Source organism: Uloborus diversus, chromosome 8 (assembly GCF_026930045.1).
Source record: "Uloborus diversus isolate 005 chromosome 8, Udiv.v.3.1, whole genome shotgun sequence".
NCBI lineage: Eukaryota > Metazoa > Arthropoda > Arachnida > Araneae > Uloboridae > Uloborus > Uloborus diversus.
Window position 1 is genome coordinate 64,775,599 of NC_072738.1, and position 23,541 is coordinate 64,799,139.

Consider the following 23,541-nt stretch of genomic DNA (forward strand, 5'->3'; position numbering starts at 1 on the left):
ATTCTTTAGTGTTATGTTTCTAAAGTGAATCCGTGCGATTTTTTTTTTTTTTTTTTTTTTGTATAATTTTACCCTTTTTTAATTTTTCTTCCTTTTTCAAGGTTTTTTTTTTTTTTTCAATTATTTTTCAATTATTTATCGTAAATGAGCAATAATCTCGAAAAAATAAGGTTAATTTTTTAGGCGGTTGCTTCCTGTCCACCGGACTACAGGTTGAGAATAGCTGATGTATAGTAATAAAAAACAAAAGAACGTGAATTACAATTCTTTTACGAATTGTTCAATGATCTTACATGTTTATTATTACAAATATTAAATTCTATTAAGAATCATTTAAACATGTTCTGTACAGGTTCCCCAACCCCCTCGGTGACGTGGTGGCGCGACTCGGTTCTTCTGGATGACAGCTATCACATCACCACGCAGGGAAGTGTACGGAACGACATGACGCTGGTCAGGCTTCGGCGCGCCGACCTCTCGGCCATCTTCACTTGCCAAGCTGCGAACAACAACTTAACTGTGCCAGTGGCCAATTCCGTCACCCTCGACTTGAACCGTAAGTATTCAAGATTTTAATGCGTACATCTGTTATCAATTTGGCAATTCATAGTCAAACTGATGAGTTACAAGGAAGGACAGTAACATGTTATTCGCTTTCCCGTCCCTTTTTACTTTTTATACTAATGGTTTCTACTCATATTGTTCTATTGTTCTACAAAAAATAAATACATTATTTATGTTTCTTAAAAAGAAAGAAAAATAGAAAGAAGAAATATAAAAAAAGAAGCCTTTAAGCAGTCAGAAGCGTGGTATCACGCCTAATAACTGACAAAAGGTTTACGAGGGTATCTTTTGCTAAAAGTTTTATAAATAACAGCAATTTACACAACGTATAAAAACCAAAATTATTCAGCACATATTTCGGCAAAAAAAAATCATGTTTCATTATTTCAAAGTAATGTTTCGAGATCGCTATTTCCCATTCAAGCTGTTACAAGGTCGAATCATCATTAATAATATGTACTTACAAGGAAAAAATTGCCTCAAATACGTGGCTCAAAACTTCATGGCTCAAAACTTTTTTTATTAGAAAAATATTCAGCTTTTTAAATTTTCATTGTTTCTTGTCAATTAATTAAAGATGATAAATTCTCCTGAGGTTCTCATCATTTGAGGCAATGAGAAGCAAAGGGATGTAAGTGGACTAATTAAAGTTTCAAATAAATCGCGTTTAAGGTTCAGATCCTAAGCAGGCATTCATGGATTTTTTTTCTAAATCATGCTATACAGAAGCTCCTACCAAGGCTACTAGTACCATCTCTTGCCCCAAGACAGAGGAGAGTTGCACCAACTGTTTGTCCTGGTTATGTACAAATTTTTAATTTTGTCACTGACGTCCTTTTGCTTATCACTTCCTCGTTTGCAAAACTCTTTCCTGTGCCTCGTAAAACGTAAACATATTATTTTTATCGGGTTGATCTCATCCTGGAAAGCAGAAAGAGGTTACTTTAAAATATACCAATTAAAAATAGTTTATTTATTTTTAAACTGATTAATTTGTTTTGTCAAACTTCTTAAGATGTATTCAACGTAAGCAATAAAGCAACCGTTTCTAATCCACTATAAAGCTTATTTTGACACGTTTCAATAATACACTTTGTAGCATTGTATAAGCTGTTAACATACTTCAGGAAATCATTACTTTTTTTTCTATAAATTAATTTTTGGAAGGCTGTTCGGCATAGACTTCAACTCCACAAATTAGGACCTTAATTTACTAGTTCCCCAAAACATCAATTTCGTGAAAAAAAAATTTTTTCTCTGTGGTCTATGATGCCACTACATGTGCATAAAAGATATGAAAGGATTATTTTAAATCCTCTTTTAAAGAAGAGTAAAAATACTTTATAGTAAAAATAAATGGAACTTTTAAGATAGCTAACTAGTGTTAATACAAATTTCTAGTTTTAAAGAGGTTTAGAAAAATATGTTACTTGAAAAATAGGTCTTAAATGGAATATTTTACAGTATTTGTCTGTAGCAAGTAGGCAACATAATATAATTTATGCCACGAGCTCTGGTGTGTAAGAAATTAAAGGCAAGGGCGCTTTCTCATTATGACATTGGCCAAAATATTTCCAAGTCAACATAGATAATACCATATGATCTCAAATTCGCAAGAACAAGAGCAATGTAATCAACACTTCCGAAAACCAAATTAAACGTACAGAAAAGATCTTTATTTAAAAATAGTACATATGAAGCACAATGCGTTTGATAGCCAAAACTTGCATACTACAGGTGTCCAGCAAAAAACAATCAGTCTTTAATGTAAGATATGGTCTTCAATGGCTACTTAGTAGGATTCCCATCGTCTGACCATGCAGAGCATAAGGTTGTCATTAAAATGTTGATGCATTACTTCCCATACCTCTTAATCACCAACCGCTAATTTAAAAACTGGCTGTACATTACCTCAGTGATTTCCCTTAAAGTTACATGTATACTCGTGAGGATTTTGATCCAAAGATCTTGCCAACCATACCAGGCGATAAAAAAACTCGTATCTTCACTCTCCAACAGTTCTTTAAGAGCAATTATGAGATACAGTGGGGAGTTTTTTTCCATAAAAAATAACTGAGAATCCATTGTATCTTTAAAAAGACGCACATAATAGAGAAGAACCTCGATACAATGTTACAATGCTACCAGTTTAAGTCTTTGAATCGCCTTTGAAAATGTAAAAGCTTGTGCGATTACCAAAAAGATGCCTCTCCAAACGAAAACTCCGTGACTTCCGTGCCGATTCCTTTCGAAAAATGTCGGAAGCGTTATTGTTTACCTCAGGCTCTCTTTCTGTTGATGTGTATGCATCGAGAATCACTACTCAGACTAAAGATGATCTCATCCGTGAAGATAATTCTGCTTCACCAATTAGTTGTCCACTTATTGTGCTCTCAGCGCCGCAGCAAACGCATTCTTTAATGTGCACGTGTTAAAGGTACACGCCATACAGGTCATCGTGCAACCAGACTTATACTATACAGTCTCATAAACCCGATGAAACGCTATATATGTTGTATAGTAAACTTTTTTATATGTGTTGTGATTTTTTCTGATGTCTGGTGCCTGTTCTGTCTTGTTTGTAGGACAAACTGTCAGCCTTTTGCTACCGTGGTTATTTGTGGACGATCACTGCTAAACCGTCAGTCAGGAGTTATTGTAGTTTGAAATGCGTTCCAGTGTTGTATCAGTATGCTGTAAGAAATTCAACACTCTGCGGCCACACTTGTCGCACTTCAACATTTCTCAATCTTTCCAATTATTCGACCTCAGTTAAAGTCGTCCAGCTGGCATCTAAGAGATGGATTGATGGATAATGTAAACTGCTACAGCTATGGAAGTCTTTCAAATAGATATACGCAGTGCAATTGTTTTTCTAGAAATGCTCATTTTAAACCGCCAGCATACTTTATACTTCTCCCACCCTTCCCAGTCATGTCTAGTTGCGTACATTGGCATATCCTACTGCAAGTCACCCTAGTCTGGATACTATTTGCAGATAACCAATCAGCATCTTCGTTCTTCTAATATGATTGTTTTCCAAATTCGTCCTTAATTTTGTCCACCGTGTATTGCTGTTCATTACAATTTAAGTATAAATATCACAAGACTTACTTTGTGTGTTTTGCACAAAAATTATGATGATTTTTGTGAAGCTAAGTTCCTGAAATTGCTTAAAATTAATTTAAAATTTTATTTCCTGCTTGTATGTTTCATACTTATTTCATATTTAGGAAAAACTTGTGTAATAAAAATAAAAAAATCCAAAACAGTGTATAAGCATAAATTTGTACATATAGCAAAATTGTAATATATTTTAATTTAGCATATCATCACTACTTGGAGTTTAAAGAAATAAACAAATCTGAAGAAATATTTATTGTTATTATTACCATCATTGCTTAAAACGTTGCATAAAACATCTAATATAATTAAAATTGTATCTGACTCCACCATTTATTTCTTGGCAACCAAACACACTTCTCTTCCACAACATTTTTGTCGTTGGCTAATGAGGAAAGCTTAAATGAATTTGTGAAACTTTTCTAGGGTGCAGGCCTTAAGCAATTAATTTTCAATATTTTTTCCTTTAAGTTTTCTCAAAGTGATGTATCGTTACAAACAATGTTTGAATGAATAAACAAAACTTTCAGTTCTAATACTTTCGTTGCTTTATATTCGTAATTACTCTGTAATTTTGTTTCTTTTAAAGACAATGTCAGAAATGCAATTAAATAAAATTAGCCTTAACGAGCCTAAAGCAACTTTTTATCTAATTTTTAACTGATATTTTATTTTCTAATTTTCTGCAAATGAATGCTTGAGCATCTGAAACTTTTGGGAAAGAATTAAAGAAGCATTTTTAAACCATCAACTTGCAGTTTTAAAAATAGGTTTAAATGTATGAATTGCATTGAGGAGATTTTTATTTCAGATTTCTCTGCCACGGCGGTTGTCCCATCTGATCAATAATTGAAAGAACTAAAATAGTTTTTAACTTTTATTGACATCATTTTTAATGGATTAGCAATGTTATATCTCACAAATATTTCCAAAATATTAGTAATATTTATTTTCAGTACAATGTCCAATAAAATGCATAACAATGTAAGCTATTTAACATATTGGTTCTTTTTTTTTCTGAAAATTAAAAGTATTCCGCTGAAAATTTGTATTTATAAAAATTCTTTTAAATACTTTTGATTTAGTTCTCTGTAAGCTTTTTTTTATTTTTTAAAGTCTGAAGGTTTTACGTTTCTTGTTCTCTATTACACTGTAAAAACGATTCAGAAACGTTCCTGGAAAATAATGGGCAGCTGATATGCCCAATCTCTGCCAGTAACATATTTTACAAAAACCAGGAACGTTTACCGCCAATATTCAGAAACCTTCTTGAAATAATCTCGGAAGCCTCCTTAAAAATTCAGAAATCTTCCCGTTTGAAGCCAGTCGTGTCTCTGGAACTTTCGAGAAACTTTAGTAGATACCTAGGTCTCTTCTTAATTTATTAAGAAAGTTCTGTAAGCAGTATTGCAAACATAGCCAAAGCTAATCCAGAATTGCTAGCAAGTATCGAGAATTTTACTCGCCTGCAATTCTTGCAGAGCAGCGGAGTCCATACTTATTCGCTCCCTCTGGTAGCTTATCAGCATGGACGAGCCGTAATTGAATCGAAGCCGAATCACTTTATAAATACACTAAGTTAATCTTTTATCTGGGAGCTAAAAATATTTTTCACCTCAGTGAGATGTGCGCATGCCTGCAACTTGTAGTCATTCAGGAAACTTTTTAACAATGATACGTGATATTTCCAGAAAGTGGATAAAAACCATTGAAATCCCGACACGTTACACGGAAATACTCAGTACCGTTTCGGAATTTTTTTACAGTGTATGTTACGTCATTCTCCTGATAAATGATTTCCAGGAGCTATGTATTTAGCGTGAAATTTTTTATTTGTGTACTTACATAGTTTAACTCTCGGTGTATTTTGCTGTATGTTTACAGAAATGATTTTAGTGTATGAATTTCGTGTCTAGGCCGAAATTTTGGTTTCAAACTTACATTTTACTGATTACAGTTTTGAAGAAATTCAACATGAATTACTTTTAAATATTGCACAAAAGAAATAATCATACGAAAGTACTACGGTGCTAACAACTAACATCTAAGCCGATTTAAAAAAAAAACCCCTAACGTAAAGAATGGTTTCACAAGTTTTTATGATATCAAAAAGTATTAAAACATCTTACGGAAATAGCTTTATGTGAAGACAGAATTAAGTTTAAAGTAAAATTCTTTTTTTGAAAATTCTTTTAGATTAAAGAGCTAAAAACGACACATGTATGTACAAATCACGGTGACTAGAACTTATTTTTGAAATTGTATCGGTCCTTTAGAGCACTAAAAAGGCAGTAATACTCATTGAATCCCGATAAAATCAAATAAATATTAATCAAAGAAAAATCAACTCACATTCAAAATCCCTCAACATTCAAATAATTGTTTTGGCGTTCACCAACGTCTGGATTTTTCACTGTCGTGTCTGTCTTGTAGCTTCTCTGATACTACGAATTTATCTTTTACTACCAAAGTGATGCAAATATCTATTTTTGCTACATTTGCTTGAGATGTTAATTATCATATTACATCATAAGTCTTTATCACAAACAAAACTGACTTTTCCTCATTTTATCAATTCAGTAAAAAAAAAAAAAAAAAACACCCTTTCTATGTTTCTTATATTTATCTAAAACATCTGCAAATTAGTTCTGTTTGCGAGTTCGACTTTTTAATGCATATTAATAAAAAAAATTCTGACAGACAAATTTATTCTGCACAAAGTGTAAAAAAATGTAGAATTCAAAAGACTACCCCTATGAATAGACTAAAGTTCGTATTTCATAGTAATTTTAAAACCCTTGCAAGCAATTTTAATTTTCTTTAAATATATAGTTATCTTATTTTTATCTTTAGAATGTACACTTCTCATCGGTAATTATTATGTTCTTGTACCTCTTGCACATCAGTGAATCAAAAAGTAACTCCTCCCAATTTTTAATATTACTTTGAAGGGAAACATAATGTAACACTGCATATAAATATACAAGTTGGAAAAAGAGAACTAAAATGAACACTACCTTATGCACTTCACATCATCATCATAAATTACTTTCTAGTCAAATCGGAAATATTGCCGATGCAAACCAGATTATAAATTATTGAAAAATTAAGCATTAAAAATTCATTCACTAATTTTCAAAAGACGATAAACTAAGTTATTCAAATAGTACAAAATATAACCTATGATCTTCTTTCTCAGATGAGTGGATAGAATTTGTTAAATGCAAGTACTTGAGCCGGAAAAGTTTCCCCAAAGCGATAATTACCTTGTCTGACGTAACAAGCTTTTTTCTTTGAAGATTCGATGCAAAGTTCTAGTACAATTATCTGAATAAAATTAAGTAGATCCTGCAGAAAATTATACTCAACAGATCGATTTCTACGGAAAATGAGCTGTTAGAGTATTTGTGGATGTGTTTGCTTTCTTTAGCATTGATTTATGGCCGCAAAAAGAAAGTACTTTGATACTGCTTGTTACGTTAGAATATTGATTTAAAGAAGCAAATACTCGTTATCCAAATAACTAGTGTAGAAATTAAAAATGACGTTACGTATGTTAAATGAATTTCATTAAAAGTCATGACTCGTTACGTTTAGTGAATGTGAAAGAAATATTTTATACCTCACACTTGTTTCTTCATAACATATCTTGTTGCTCAATTGTAAATTCAATACGCATTTTGACAGCTTTTATTTGAACTATTATTTTCTTTTCGTATTTTACATCGTAAGGTTTGCAAACGTACATTAATAAAGTATCACTATGTTAATATATACATTTTTTTTAAACTCGAGTTATCGTTGAATAGCTCGCCTTTTAAAATTTCTTACTTTTAATATTATATACAATATCCAAAAGTAGTTCAAAACTGCTATCTGTTAACCAAATGTCAAGAAACTCAATAAATTGGAAACTATTTCCAATCTCTCGGTACATTTTTCTGTTAATCGTACGTTAACCTTGTAGTCTCTGTAATTTAAACACAAAACTAAATAAAACAAGGGAAAAAATACTTTGACATAATTTTTTCCCGGTGCATTTTAATGGGGGAGACGTAATTTCTTGCTTTAGATAATAAAGAAGGCAATCACTCGATCTACTATGTTTGTTTCTTTATATCTTTGATTTTATCGCCTTCGTGTGTTAGAAGTAAGAGCAGTTTTTGGACGTTTCACACAACTGCAACTGAAAAAAGGAAAATGTTCAACTTAAATACAGTTGATTATGTTTGAGAGTTACTCCACGGTAGTTTCCTTTTTGATAATCATAAATATTCAATTGAAACATTAAATACTACTTAACAGGGCAAAACGACTACCAACAAAATCATCATCAGTCGTCTAAAAGAAAATTATTGCTATAAATAGTGATTGATTTGTTCAAAATCAAAGATAGTACAAGAAGAAAGTTGGGTAAAACTTGCACTCCGTTGAAGACTTTAGTGACGGTAAAAGGAGCCATCTCTTGAATTATCCATGAGCCACGCAGTCAAAGCAAGGGCACATTTTATTATGCCCCAAACAAAATACCTTAGTTTAGATCTACAATAACGTACCAATTAGAAATCTAATATGTTGACGGTGTGTTGAAACCCAGTATTTGAGTCTTTATGAATTTTACAATATTGGGCAAGTTAAGAGAACACTACTGTTATAATAAATTTTACTAATGAAGGATTTGTACCAAAACCTATTGATAGTCATGCCGTGTATGACAGTAATTTAATGCAACTAATGCAAAGCTAAGTGTCCTAGTTCACTTATACCAATAATCATCAATTAAAACGCCCAAATGTAAACAATTCTCAAGATTTGTCGTTTTGATTGAATGGGTTCATTAACATTGAGAAAGACTCAAATTGTTCAGCTCAGCTGTTTCCTAAAGCATAAACTGCTGATTAGACACATAGCTGGTTAAACAAATTTTAAGATACAACTGCATGCGAGCGAAGAAGGTATCTTTTCAGTTCTGCTTCCTGTTTCTTTGGAGGATGAAACGAAAACACGTGCACAAATTACTGAACTAGCGCAACCCAGTAGAAAAACAATTACTTTTTTTGCCTCTTTTTTTTGGGAGGGGGGGAATAAAAACAAAAAAGTTACTACTCCAAATGCATCTAACAGAAAATTAGTGACCTTTTTTTTTTAAATATGTTAATCTGTTTTCGGTGTACCTTCTATTGTTCTTTTTGAAAAGTCATCTCTGAAATTTGAATTACTATGATTTTCTTCAGCAGTGATACATTGCAATACTTTGTTTGGCGAGTTCATAAAAGTTCATCAATATTTTGCAGTTCGGCCCTTGGATGTTCGGATCATTAATGTCGCCCCACACTTATCCGCCGACAAGAAAGTCACGTTGGAGTGCGAGTCGACGGGATCTCGACCAAGGGCCATCATGACCTGGTGGAAAGGTCCGGAGAAAGTCAAGACGGGAAACGAGGTCATCTCGGACAACGGAAATCTAACACTGAGTACTCTGTCCCTCGTACCCACGCCCGAAGATCACGGGAAGAAATTCACTTGCACGGCTGAAAACCCATCACTGCCGGGCAGCATCATAGAAGACACTAGAACAGTCACCGTGCACTGTGAGTAAAAGATTATTTTCATACCTAGCATAATATTTGCACTTTTTGCATGTTTTATGAATTAAAAACGTAGATTTCAAACTCCAAAACTCATAAACAATGTATTATAAGTACATTCATGTTTTAGTTATTTTAAATGGAGAAGATTTATTTGTAAGTGTAGTAACAAAAACCTTATTTTACTTTTTGGGTTATTAAAGGATCAGTAATTTCTTAATTACATTTTAAAACTATTCGTGAATGCGTAATATAGGTGTGGTATCTATCACATGAAAAAACTTCACACTTGTTTTGTATTAATATTTTGAATTTTAAAACTTATCCGCCGACAAGAAAGTTACGTTGGAGTACGAGTCTACAGGATCTCGACCAAGGGCCATCATGACCTGGTGGAAAGGTCCAGAGGAGGTCAAGACGGGAAAAGAGGTCATCTCGGACAGCGGAAATCTTAATTCCCTTTTTGAACAATTGGCTTCACTGTAAAAAAATTCCCAAACACTACTGGTTATTTCCGTGGAACGTCTAGGGATTTCACACGTTTTCACCTATTTCCTTGTAAAAACAAGCATCTTCACAAAACAGTTTCCTGAATCGCCACAGTTGCACGCGTGCAGACTTTTCACTGTTGTGGAAAATGTTTTTAGCAACCAGTTTAAGGATTGAATGAGCGTGTTTATTAAGTGTTTCGGTCTAAGGTTGCTTACGATTTACCCAGGTTGACTGAGCTCCTAATGAAAGCGAAAAAGTCAATGGATAGCTACAGCTTTGCGAGGCAGGAACTGCAGGCAAGAGAATGGTTGGTTTCGTCTTGCATAACTTTGGCCGTGGTAGCTCCGATTTTTATGGAGCCGTCTTGGTAAATCAAGAAGGTTCTAATCAATAACATTAAACTTCCTTAATCTTTCTAGAGACATGACTGGGTTTAACAGGGGAGATTTCGCATTTCTTCAGAAAGTTTCAAGTTTAATTTCAGAAAGGTTACTGACTTTTAGCGGAAAATGTTCCTGGTTTTTCTAAGATATGTTACTGGAAGAAATTGAGCACATCAGTTGCCTATTATTTTCCAGGAACGTTTCTGAATCGTTTTTACAGTGTTCAAAAACTAATTCTTTCACACGTCTAGCAGCATGGGACGAAGACCCATCATGCATAAAAATCCTGTGCATAATTTGTTTTCAGTAGTTACAATTACACCACACGTCATTTCAAGAATGTGTATCCCTTTTTATATATCTACATACATTATTCTATGAATTATTATAATTTTTAAATGCGTACTCATAGTCCGATCATTTAGTATGTTGCCACATCAATTCATTGCTACGTAAAATAATTTGTATCAAAGTAATTTTCAAATTTAGAGCCCAAGCGAAATCAAGTACTGCACAAGCCATAAATTCAACGAGACGAAAATGATTTCGTTTCGGGACCATTTCCATTGTGCGTGTGAAGTCATATCCTTCAATAATTTCCTGACATTACTGCGTACAAAGACATACGTGAAAAGCAGTGGCACAATCGATTCGCACGTATCCTTTGATAGCAACCAGCATAGCGATAGAGAATCGCTCTCTCTTAATTCGCTCCCGCATCTAATCAAGATGATGAGGGTCCCGATTGCCGTGTCACATTATCCCATTAAGAGTAATTCTGCAACATAGAAGTAATTTGATTCTAATTACGACTTTGTCGGCGTTAGGCTTTCTGTAATTAGGCGTGTTGCTGATTTGTGATAATGCATACCTCATTATATGAGACTTTCCTTTCATTGAGGTTTAGCAGCGAATCGCGATTATTTCATTCATTCAGTACTAAATCTCAGTTATCCTCTGTGTAACTAAGTGTTGGACAAAAAATACCGGAATAATTTTGGTTGCAATAAAGCTAGTTGAATTTAGGAAGTACAAACATCAGGTGGTTTTCTTATTTAAAGAAAAAAAAAAATTCTCTAACTTGATTTTTTCCCTTTAGTGCATTTAACTCTCAAATAATGTGATTGTATAATGTAGTTTAATTTCTTAAATTGCAAAACATGTTGACCTGAAAATTCAGCACTTTACTGGTTATTGTTTTAAAGCGAAATTTGAATTACTTTATTTTGGTCCTTGTTTTATTTTTTTATTAAGATAGTGCAGTTTTAATTTTAATCAAACAACGATGCTTAGTTGGAAAAACTTTAACGATAAAGTAGAGCGTCTGCAGAAAAGAGAGTTTTTGAGATATTTAAGGAAATGCGTCTGAAATTCCATTCTAACAAAAGGGAAATGGGGGGAGCAGTTGAATTTGGCGCTTGTTTCGAGCTTTATTTTCAGCGGACGCCAAATAAACAAGCTTGTACAATAAAGCTATAGTACAGTAGATGACAAAAAAAGCAATAATAATAATAATAATAATTTGCAGATAGTGCACCTTACCTTCCCACGGCAGTATAGATAATCTGTTAAAAACAGAAGGTTCTCGTGATAAATTGCTGTACTCCATTTGATGATAAACTTACTTTGAATGCGAAAACTTAAGACTATCCACGATTTTCAATTTTGACCCTAGCTTATATTTTATATTCAATTTTGACCCTAGCTTAAGTTTATTATTCTGCTAACGCTGAAAACATTCCTAAATTGATAACTTTAAAGACCGGAATGTTATTGGGAAATTTTAAGGATATAAATAAGAAATTGTGTTTACATAGCAGAGAAAAATCGAAGATTTGATTTAGTGCAAAAAAAATTTAGTGAAAAGATGACAATTTCTATAAATCAATGTGTGTTCAAAATAGTTGTAAATGAGTTCAAAAGTGAATTCTGATAATTCTCTGTCTTGAGTAATGTTTATATGCAGGAATTTGAACATTATCGTTAAAAGCATTAACATATATATATCGGTTAAAATGAAGATATATAATAAACTTTTATTTGCGCATTTAGAAAATGACGAGTTCATGATGAGTCTTCAATGGAAACTAATTTGAGAACTACATTTTCAGTCACATCATATCATCTTGTTATACCTATATTTATCACTCATGTATTAATCAAAAATTACCTATGATTCATTTCTCATTTATTTAACCTTATTCTTAAAATATAAAATCACTGCATATGAAAAATAATTTTCCTTAAAAAATAACTTATTCAACACTGTAAAAATATTCCGAAACGTTACTGACATTTCGGGACTGACATACGTCTAACATTTCGGGATTTCTATGGTTTTTATCCACTTCCTGGAAATATCAAGTATCCTTGTCAAAAAGTTTCCATGAATTGCTACAAGTCGAGCGAATGCAGACTACTAACTGTTATAAAACACATTTTTAGCTCCCAGTTTAAAGATTAAATGAGCGTATTTATAAAGTGTATCCGCTTCAGTTCGCTTGTGACCCGCTCAGTTTGATAAGTTGTCCAATGGGTGCAAATCAGTCTATGGACTATGTAGCTATGCAAAAAATTTAGGCAAGTGAAATTCTTGATACTTACTTGCAATTCTGTCTGAGCTTTGGGCATATTTGAAATAATGCTTTTGGAGCTTTCCTCGAAACGCAGTAAGGTGCTAAACTATTGTAGAAAACTCACCTCAGTTTACTTAAAAATTCCGGAAATACGGCTGGATTTAAACGGGAGAGTTCGGAATATTTTAGGGAGCTTCCAGGATAATTTCATTAAGGTTACTGAATTTTAGCGGAAAATGTTTCTGGTTTTTGTAAGATATATTACTGGAAGAAATTGGGTAATTAGGGCACATCAGCTGCCCATTTTTTTAGGAACGTTTCTGAATCGTTTTTACAGTAAAGAGGTTATTTGGTAAAATCCAAAGAAAAAAAAAATATGCCTTCGAATTCTTCAGACAAAGTTTAGAATAGTAATCTTAAAACTAAACTTCTTAATAACAAAGACAAAGAGATGGAGTTGGCATTTCAACACTTGTTTTTAAACCATATTGCCCTTATCCATATCTAACGTTATCTGTGTAAAAGATGAAACATTTCCCTTTGAAAAATTTTCAAGATGCAGTAGTGCTGCAAATGGTTTTTATGACCACAGTTTCTGTGTTGAAGGTGTTAACTGTTTGGGACAGTCGTTAAAATCTCCTACTCACGAGACTTATTTGAACGAACAGTTGCTTGTCCACTAGTTGAATGGTGTTTTTTTGTTGCGTTCCCACGAGGCAATTTAGTTAATCGACTTTTCTTCTAATGAGCCGAATTTTTTCGAGTAGCCGCTCTACAACTCTGTTAAAACTCAACTCAGTCACCTCAACTGGTTCACTCGTTTGTAGAGAGAATGCTTGGTAATGTCTGATGAGTTGAATCAACTAAAAATTGATTCAATTCATTGGAATGAGGATGGTAGCGACGCATGTGCCTGATGAGTTGACTGATGGATGCCTGGCGATTCCTTCACTTTTTTACCTGGTTACAAATCCTGACAACCGCCTGTTCAAATGTTAATTCAAATAACTTGCCTCGCGTACTGGGGACCTAAATTCCCCCCTTTGAATTTGCTAAATATTGAAAAATATCTATTTTTAATGAATTTTTCTTTTACCTATAGTGCTATTTATACACTGTAAAAACGATTCAGAATAATTCCTGGAAAATAATAGGCAGCTGATATGCCCGATTTCAGCCAGCAACATATCTTACAAAAAACAGGAACGTTTTCCGATAATAGTCAGTAACCTATCTGAAATATTAAGAAATCTCCCCTATTAAAGCCAGTCGTGAACCTTCTTCAAAAATTAAATAGGTTTAATTTATTTGATTAGAACCTTCCTGATTTACCAAGGAAGCTCCAGAAATATTAGAGCAACCACGGCCAAGCTACGCGAAAGTTGCAAGCAAGAACCAAGCATATTCCTTCCTCGCAAAGCTGTAGCTATCCAGGGACTTACTTGCTCCCATTGGAAGCTTAGTCAATCCGGACGGCCATAAACAATCAAAAGCCGATACACTTAATAAACACGCTCCGTCAATATTTAAACTGGTAGCAAAAAATATTTTTCACACCAGTGCAAGGTCTGCATTCGTGCATCTTTTAGGAATTCAGGAAACTTTTTTGCGAAGATACTTGATTTTTTGGGGAAATAGGTGAAAACCTCTGAAATCACGAAACGTTCCTCGGAAATAACCAGTAACGTTTCAGAATTTTTTTACAGTGTACTTATAAGTGATTATTTATTTATTTTTTGCTGTGCAGCAAAATATTTAACGTGATTAATAACTGCCTTAAGAAATCTTCCTCTTCTTGCGAACTGCATTTAACCTTCAATCTTTATTTTCCTTATTTTTGGACGGTTCTTCCCTGCACTATATCGATAAAGGATAAAAATATTCAGGCGTAAGGGCATCAAACTGATTTATTGGATTTCGAAACGATATATTGTTGCACCATCTTGCTCCCAATCCGCAGAATTTTTCATTGCTTTCCGAAATGTTTTCGCCCGACTTTTATTGCTGATTGGCTTTCCCAAAATTGTTGCAGTCTCGAAAAAAAAAGTTAACATTTCGAAGCAGTCTTGCTTATCTGGAATGCCATAGGAAATTGCCCTTTTCTTTTTGCTATTAATTCATATTGCTTTCATAAATGTTTATGAAATATTTCTTTTTCAATCAGATATGTCTACTTACCTGCATGTATGTGTGTATTTATACTTATAAGAGTGAAATTTATTTTAAATCATATAAAACAATAAATCACAAGTAATTTTGCGTATTGCTATGTACTTTTAATTAAAATGTCTCATTGTGTGCTAAAACAAAATTACAAACATCCTGAAATGATTTAAAATATTTTTCTTAAGTTTATGAAAATAAATGAGGTTTAAAAAAATAGCCAAAAAAGGCTCGTAATAGGTATTTTAAATGATGAATAGTTTTTCCTTTTATGTCAAATTGTTTTAAGTTTTGTGTATTACAGAAATTTCTTTTGCACCAATTGGCGGACAGATGCATCTCAAAAATTCTTCCACAACATACATTTTCCGTATTTTGGCATGCAAATTTAATGTAGAAAGACAATTTTTGGAATCTGTAACTCACTTGTGCAGTTTTTACACAAGAGGCAACATATTTTTAGAAACAATTGCAATCGTTGTTTTGTAATATTTTATTTAAAGCTGCCACTGTGCATTGTGCAATCTACAGATGCAATGCTCATTCCGTGCAATAAATGTGTACCAAAAATCTTCCAGTTCTTTTTAGTAATATATAATTAATTTTCATGCATAAAAGATGCCGAAAAGTGTAATATCAAAAATGAAGAAATAATACCATTATTACATGAAAATCTGATGTCTTACATAAGAATTTTTTTAAATTGTACTATCAGATGAAAAATACTGTTATCTTTCTGAGTATGATACGCCAAGCAACTTTTATTTTGTTATTTTTTACTTCTTTTTTTTTTTTTTTTGAGTATTCTTTTTATTGCTTATTTATTTTGCGTTCAGTAATTTCTAGGATACAACATTCAATGCTTTTCCTTTTATTGTTATAAAAAAAAATCATGTCGCAGTTTAAAAACTATGAAAATTCTTTTGCTAAACTCAGTAAACTGCAATAAGTGAAATAAAACAAAATGCTTTTTAAGCAACTTTGTATCAAAAACAGTTGATCCTATTGTTATATTTCTAGTCATACTTTATTTACTTAGCTTTCTTTTAACTTAGATTATGGCCAAGTGAAGTAACTGACAAACAAGTCCATGCATATAAAGCTTTTCATTGTGTAACAAATATTAAATTTCGAATCACACAGTGAAAGAAGTTCGAAGTTTTGTTCTATTGTTCTGGAATTATCGAAATATGTCTTCTTTATGATACATTAAATAAAGTGTTATATCCATTTCGAGGCATACAAATTTATTCAACTGTTTAAAAATTGCTAAATTGAAAGTTTTTTTATTATCTAAATTTCATAATATGTATTTTTCGAGAGATCCTGCATTTCTTTTTCTTTTAGTTCCATTAACTAGAACAAATGCAACATTTATATGTTTTTTCTTTTTTTCAAAAAAAAAAAAAAAAAACTCTTTCATGTATTCATTCCTCGTATTTAATGATTTATTTATTTATTTATTCTACTTTTATGGAATAAATGAGTAGGTATTGAATACATAATTCAATATTAATTTGAAATAATTCATACTAAGTAATATAGAGCTTTTTTTCCTTCTACATCAACTATCAATACTTCAGTATCTTTTTTAAATTAAAAGTCAATTATGCCGTGCACTAACTTTGGTTTTTAAAAGCTAAAATTTTAAATCTGGCACTTTTCTGTAGTTCTGTACAAAAAAAGTGCTAAAATTGTTGTACTTGAAAAACGCTGATTGGTCTACGTGGCCTTATGTAGCACATCCATCTTATAAGTTGCAATTTAAATAAAGTGTTATTGATTATTTTACGTACATTAAACTATCGCAATTCTGAATATTTCTACCATTTTCCTCTAGATATCCCAGAACTTAAATTGGCGCTCGGAGCCAGCATCCAGCACACGTCCATCAAGGAAGGTAGCGACGTATACTTCGACTGCAATATTCGAGCCAATCCGTGGGTGTATGACGTCGGTTGGAGGTTCCAAGATCGGCCCCTGTACAGCAACCTGTCCGCCGGAATTATCGTCAGCAATCAGTCCCTTGTCCTGCAGAGGGTGAAAAAGGAACACAGAGGGAGATACCAGTGCGTCGCTTCCAACAGCGAGGGAGAGGGGAGGAGCGAAGAAGTTCATCTTGATGTTCAGTGTTAGTTTCAAATTGAATTGAAATTTTAAATTGATGAAAATCATCAGCGCCCATGTCGTATGATTATGCGGCATGTAAAAGATCCAATGGGTATTCGTTTGGCTTAGAATTCCCTCGGTAAAATTAAATTGCGTGTGCAATTTCGCATCAAAGAGAGCCCAGGGGCCTCCATCTGGTGTAAACTGGGCTCCCAAATTATCCGTGCCATTGACATCCGCGCTTTAATGGTGGCACATGAAAGACTGATTGCCGTATCAGGAGATCGCACTAGATCTGCTGAAGGCTAAATAGACTTAGAACGCAGCCCCCATTAGAAGAAAAAAAAGAAGAAAAAACAAGGTTTTTAATTGAAAAATATAGATTCGAATAATGCAGAAGCAAAGGTGTGGGTTCATTTCCTTTAAAAGCGTGTCACTTGGTTTGGCGATTTGATTAATTTTTTATCTTGGCGATAATAGAAACTTTCTTAAAGCGATTGGCTATATCTACAAGTATGTAACAATCTTAGAGTTTAGAAATTAAAGCTGTTGAATGTCGCCAACTGCGAAATTTTTAACATGCAATAGTGATAAAGAAACTGAAATAGGCAAAAATAGTAATTAAAAAGAAAAGTGCGAACTGACGTACTTCTAGTGAAAAAGGTGTCAAGGGGTGTAACTGCTGAAAGTAAAAATTTTGAGGCAACTAATACAAATGGTAGAAAAACTCATGTTTTGGTGAAATAAATAGTACTGCTGTACTGCTAGGTGCTGTTGTACAACATGATTTACTTACCTACGGCTTGAACTTTGCACTACTTTACTAATGACTTAGAAGAATCCTCTGAAATGCATTTACTTCTAAGCTGTCTCATTTGCATGCTATGTTTACCAATACATCAATTATCTATTTATTAGTGGAATTATAAGTGTTCAGTAGATAGTTAAAATAATTGAAAGCGACCTATGTCTTTTCAGCTGAGTAATCTGAACACTAAAGAGGTGTAATATCGTAATTCAACTGACTAAAAAAAGTTGTTATAATTACTAATAACGTTGGAAGAAACTTCCCAAAGTAATACACCGCTTTTGTAAGGGACACGCAGCAGATATGTGGTCAGAAATTGAAACAACAAACTTTGAAACATATCTTCTCATGCCCCCCCCCCCTCCCTATATGTTGTATATGCCATAAGATTTTCTTCATGCCATAAGAATTTAAAAAAGAGAAAGACCTTCACAAAGGCAATATTTCTGAATTGTGAAAACGATTATGACATAAATTTATCACACATTTCAAAATGTACTTAAGAGTTTTAAATGCAAGTAATAATAGCAAGTTAGGAGTTTTATGGTTTATTTATACAATTTTAATTATTTCTATTATGTTCTCATACATGACATATTTTCAAATTCTAATATTTGGACTCGTGACAAAGAAGAACCGCTTCTCATGCTTTTATTGGAGTTTATCCAACTATTTCCAAGTAAATCTTCAAGAAAAATGTCCATATGTCTTGACATTTGATAATTCACTTTCGAAATATAGAAGCAAGCTTTTTTTTTTTTTTTTTTTTTTGACCGAAGCGATTTCAAAATTTAATGAATAGAAGTTTGTAACGCATTCATAGTCTTAATGTACGAAAATTCTTCAGAATCATCACTAACACTGCCAGTGAACTATTTTTTTTCCACTTAAAGATGGTTTTATGACATTATGTCTAAACGTGTTATAACAAAAAAAAAAAAAAACCTTCATGATTTCATCCCATGGTTTCAGAGGAATCATAAGTAATGCGGTAAATCATATCTTGTCATCCGAATTGCCTCACAACATGTATTTAAACTATTAGTTAAAATTTAAAATGACATTTAAAGAAATAGCATTTTTTTGACGAATGACCAAAATTATATTCGGGGATCTATCTCGAAGATTTCGAAGATCATTTAAACGTCAATGTGTCACATGTTTATCTATACATTACAATACAGGGTCCTCCTGTACCTACCACTTCACGTGGTTTAACGGGTTGTATGTTCCCCCAAAGACAGCTCTGTTTTATTTTTATTTTTTTTAATCAGACAAAAAACTGAGCAAACCTTGGTCCAGCTGCCACAGAGATGAACTTGGATGGCTTTGTGCCCACAACATATTTAACGAGCCCTAGTCGCTAGTAGCAAACACTGTTTAGAAAAAAATCAGCAAAAGTCTACCTAGGACCTTATGTTTATACTCGTTTTACTCAAAACTTGAAAACGTTCACTTACATTCCTTCGCTTCTCACTGCCTCAAATATAATATTAGCTTTGGTGTTTCTGCAAAAGTAGTATCGACCAAATAACTCTTTCAAATATGTTGAAGCTTAAACTGTATGAGTTTCTTTACATATTTCTTCAAGTTTGTTAAATTCAATCCCATTAAAAATAGTTTTTTCTGATGCATCTTTATATATGTCTCAGAATGTATTTATATTCCGTGTTTAAATCAATTATATGTTCAGTTTCAGATATTTTGAATGTATCTTTCAAGATACTCAAATCCTATTTTAACGATTTTCAGATCAAAGTTGTTCATAAATATTTTATTGAAAAAAAGATCAAACATTTCCAAGAAATGGAATTTTCACATCATTAGCTTTTACGATATTTCGAAAATCTTTGAAAGTCATTGAAAAGAACTTTTCTTTAGCTAAACATTTTAAAACCCAAATCTAATAGAAATTCATTTTTTCCAACCGCAGTATTCATATAGTATTTTTACCATTAAATTGAGAAAATAATAAAAGATGTTGAATAAACTATTGTGTTTATTTTTTATCGAAAACATTGCAGTGCGGTTATTTTTGGTTTTTGTAGTTGCTTATCATTTTGAATTCTCATGATCAAATTTTTCAAATGGTTATCGGTGGCCCGCAGTGTATAGAATATAAATTACCTAACATACATAACATTAGTAAATAATAATAAAAATATGACTTTGTATAACTTATGTTAGGTAAGATGTGGATGGGAAGTGGTTTTACCTACACACTTGGATAGTTTATTTAGTTGAAACTTGTTTACAGTCGATATTTTTTTTCTTAAACTTCTGTCTGTGATCTAATGAATTTCGAAATCTTAACTTAAAAGAAAATTATTATTTATAGTCTTGTGTAAATTAGAAATAACAATAAATCTTAAAAATTAATTAGATAAACTTGAAGATATTATAAAATTTCTGCATATTGGATACCAATAAATGACCATTTTTTAATTAAATAAAGCCTGCCCACCGATGATATGGAATTGGCAAACATCCAGTTAAGAGTGTGTGTTGATTAGGGAGAAAATAAATATGTGATGAGCGTTCGTCCTCAATTTAATGTCACTATGCTTAATTTAAAGACTAAAATACATGATGTCCTGAAACAGACTGACTGTTAGCAGGGAAACGGCAAATAATAAAAAAATGATTCTTGCAGAAAATTCATGTGGTGGGCCGTAAATCCCCCCCCCCCCCCGAGTTTCAAATTTTAGTTGGAAATTTTTGCAATAGATAGCGCTGCAGATAGTAAGCCCGTAAATCAAAAATAAGGTGAAAAACTACACCATAATTTTTCGAAAAAAATGAGCGAAAGAACAAAACAATACTTTCAAACAATCGTCGGCTGTGTTCCCATGTCACAATCGGAGGGAAAATCGGTGAATTTCAATTCTTCTTTTTTGACTTACCGGCTTGCTATGTGTAGCTTTTTGAAAACAGTCAGTCTTTTTCAGCACACCCCGTACATCTTCAACAGCTGTAATCCCTAAATACTAATAGATGTTTTCCACTTCCACCTGTAAACCGGATGTATGCCTTTCCATCTCATCGGTCGCCATATTGTATATTATTGGTTGAGAAGCATGATAATTTCTTGCTTCCTGTAAGTTCATTATTAAACTAATAGTTTTTTAATTGATTATTTTTATTTAGTTGCACCAGTATGTAAGCATGAACCCGGACAAGTATTTGGTGTTGCTAAACTAGAAACGCTAAACATTACGTGTGAAGTTGAAGCGGATCCAACTGACATCCAATTCCACTGGACACTGAATAATACAGTAGAAAGTATAGAAGTTAAAAAATTCTTTTCTGAAGGAACTTCAAGTACTGTTTACTACACGCCGTACAACATGCTAGGCTACGGTGCTTTGCTGTGCTGGGGTTCTAACACCATTGGAAGGCAAAAGGATCCATGTGTTTATCGAGTTGTACCAGTTGGTAAGTACTTGGGCGATTTTCTGAATTGATGTACCCAATCACTTATTCAATTTCACACGCACCAAACCCCATTATTTAGCTCAGTGGTATCCATTATGTAATTCATTTAAATTAAGAAACATGTTCTAAAATGCCATTTAGTTTTTGTGGAGCGTATCCACTTGATTAAAACAGAAGACTAAGAAAATGAAGGACAGCCGAGTTCATCAATTGAAGTGTGAGTATCACATTTGTTTGTGTTCTTACTTATATCTTAAACAGTTTGAGATTTGTAACTTAACTAGTATATTCTCACCATTAATACTGTCTTCCACTTTCATGTTAACAGAAAATTCTCAATTAATACCCGTTTTTAAATTGGAAATGGTTTGAATTCAAAGCTCTAGGCTTTTGTTATCTTTATCAATAAATGTCATGTCGAAGTTTTTTCTTTATTCAACCGTAAGAGACTTTCATGAATTTAAATTTTAAACACATCAGCGATAAATATGTATTTTTTATTTTTTAGATTTCAATTATATTTATTCATTAATTTGTATCGTAACACAAGCCAACGTTTTCTTTGTCATGACTTATAGACAGTCTGAGAATTACCATTCAGGAACTGTTGATCCATGTCATATACTGTGTTTGCAAAACAAACTTAAAAGTTGCATTACTCTAATTTATAATTTCCAATCTGGTACTAAAATTAAATGATGAACACACATGTTTACCGTAAGCAATTTAATTGTCGCATAGTTTACATACAATAAAGATCGTTTTTCTACATTTGAAAGTATAATGTTCTATAAAATAATTGTAGTTTGGGAAATAAATTTTAAGAGGGGGGGGGGGGGGAGATTTCATATGGGATGACTGAAGATCATAATGTGACTCAACGTAATTTTGAGATCACATAATTGTATTCTTAACTGTTTATAGTGCTTTTTAGTACTTGCACATTAACCTTTTTTGAAAAAACTCAAGAACTCAAGATAGCGATTCCTGTTTTGAAAATAATATAATAAACGAAGATAACTATAACAAAAAAAAAAATACACAGATGGTATAATTTTCAATAAAAGTTATAAAAAATAAAGCTTGGCTACTTTCAGCTCAGATTTTTTTTTCTTTTCAATTTCATTTTGGCCAGACAATCCAAATACATTTTCTAATAGCTATTGTTTTATGAAAATGTCATTTCTTACCAATACAATAAGTTAACATTTTCTTGTGAAATATTTTGCTCAGAAATACTTAATTTAAAAATGTGCAACATTGTAAATAAACGTTAATTATTACGCTTTACGAATTAACCTTGTTTTGCTCAAATTATCATATAAATTAGTAAGAATATTTTTCTTTAAAAAGTGTTGGAGAGACCAGAAACTGCTGTGAACGCATGAAACAAATAACTATTTTTTACACTTCTTTAATACTAATTACCATACGCTAATAACATATTCAAATGTACTAATTAAACAAATCTATAGTTAATATTTTCATTTTCAAGGAAAAATATTGCTTTGTTCTAGTTTTACGTCAACAAAGCGAGCTTATAGGGAAAATGTGCTTCAAGACCTTTTTTAACTTATTTCGTGATATAAATTAAATGTTTCTCATGGGACTTAAGTAATAAAAAGAAAGATCTGACAGCATATAAATAGGAGGAAAAAATGCTCGTAGTTCTTTACAACTAATAAGAAATATACACTAATAGAAATAATGAAGTGTGAAAATGCAATACATATTTAACAATGCTTTTCTTTTTAAATTTATTTTTTCGAATCTGCTATTAAATGTACTTCGAATATCTTGAAAGTATTAACTTTGTAATTAATAAAAATGTTCCATCCAAAACAGCACTCATGGAAAATATTAACGAGAATACAGGGTGGTTATAAATTAACGTGAGGTGTTCAGTGCCCTCTAGCAAGTGAAGTATTGGACAAAACATTGCCAAATTTCATGGGTGTACATAGCAGACCATGGGATTTCGGTTTCTGCAACAAAAATATAGTACCAAAATTCACCCCCGAGGGGGGGGGCATTTTGGCGCTTGAAAAGTGTATTACTTATGAATACTGAAGAATTAAATGCTAAAAAATTCAGCACTTATCAAGTTTTTAACTACAAATGTTTGTTGCTTTCAAATAAGGTACAATAAAACCAACAATCAATTTCAATTTGTAACAAGAGAAGAATAGTACCAAAAGTCGTTACGAAGAAATTTTGGCACGGAAACAAAGATTTCTTCTTGAATAATATTCATATAAGATGGCGCACTACCCCCACGTTGAGACTTAGGTACTGAGTGT

The 23,541-nt window shown here is 32.5% G+C and overlaps 1 protein-coding gene across 1 annotated transcript in view; it reads left to right on the forward strand.

Moving 5' to 3' along the window:
* The window catches only part of LOC129227346 (nephrin-like), a 482,635-nt gene that overhangs the window by 408,450 nt on the left and 50,644 nt on the right, over window positions 1–23,541 (forward strand). The window contains exons 4-7 of the mRNA XM_054861890.1: window positions 353–556; window positions 8,982–9,278; window positions 16,730–17,020; window positions 20,954–21,241. Of these exons, the coding sequence (XP_054717865.1) occupies window positions 353–556; window positions 8,982–9,278; window positions 16,730–17,020; window positions 20,954–21,241 (1,080 nt within the window). The remainder of the gene's footprint in view (window positions 1–352; window positions 557–8,981; window positions 9,279–16,729; window positions 17,021–20,953; window positions 21,242–23,541) is intronic.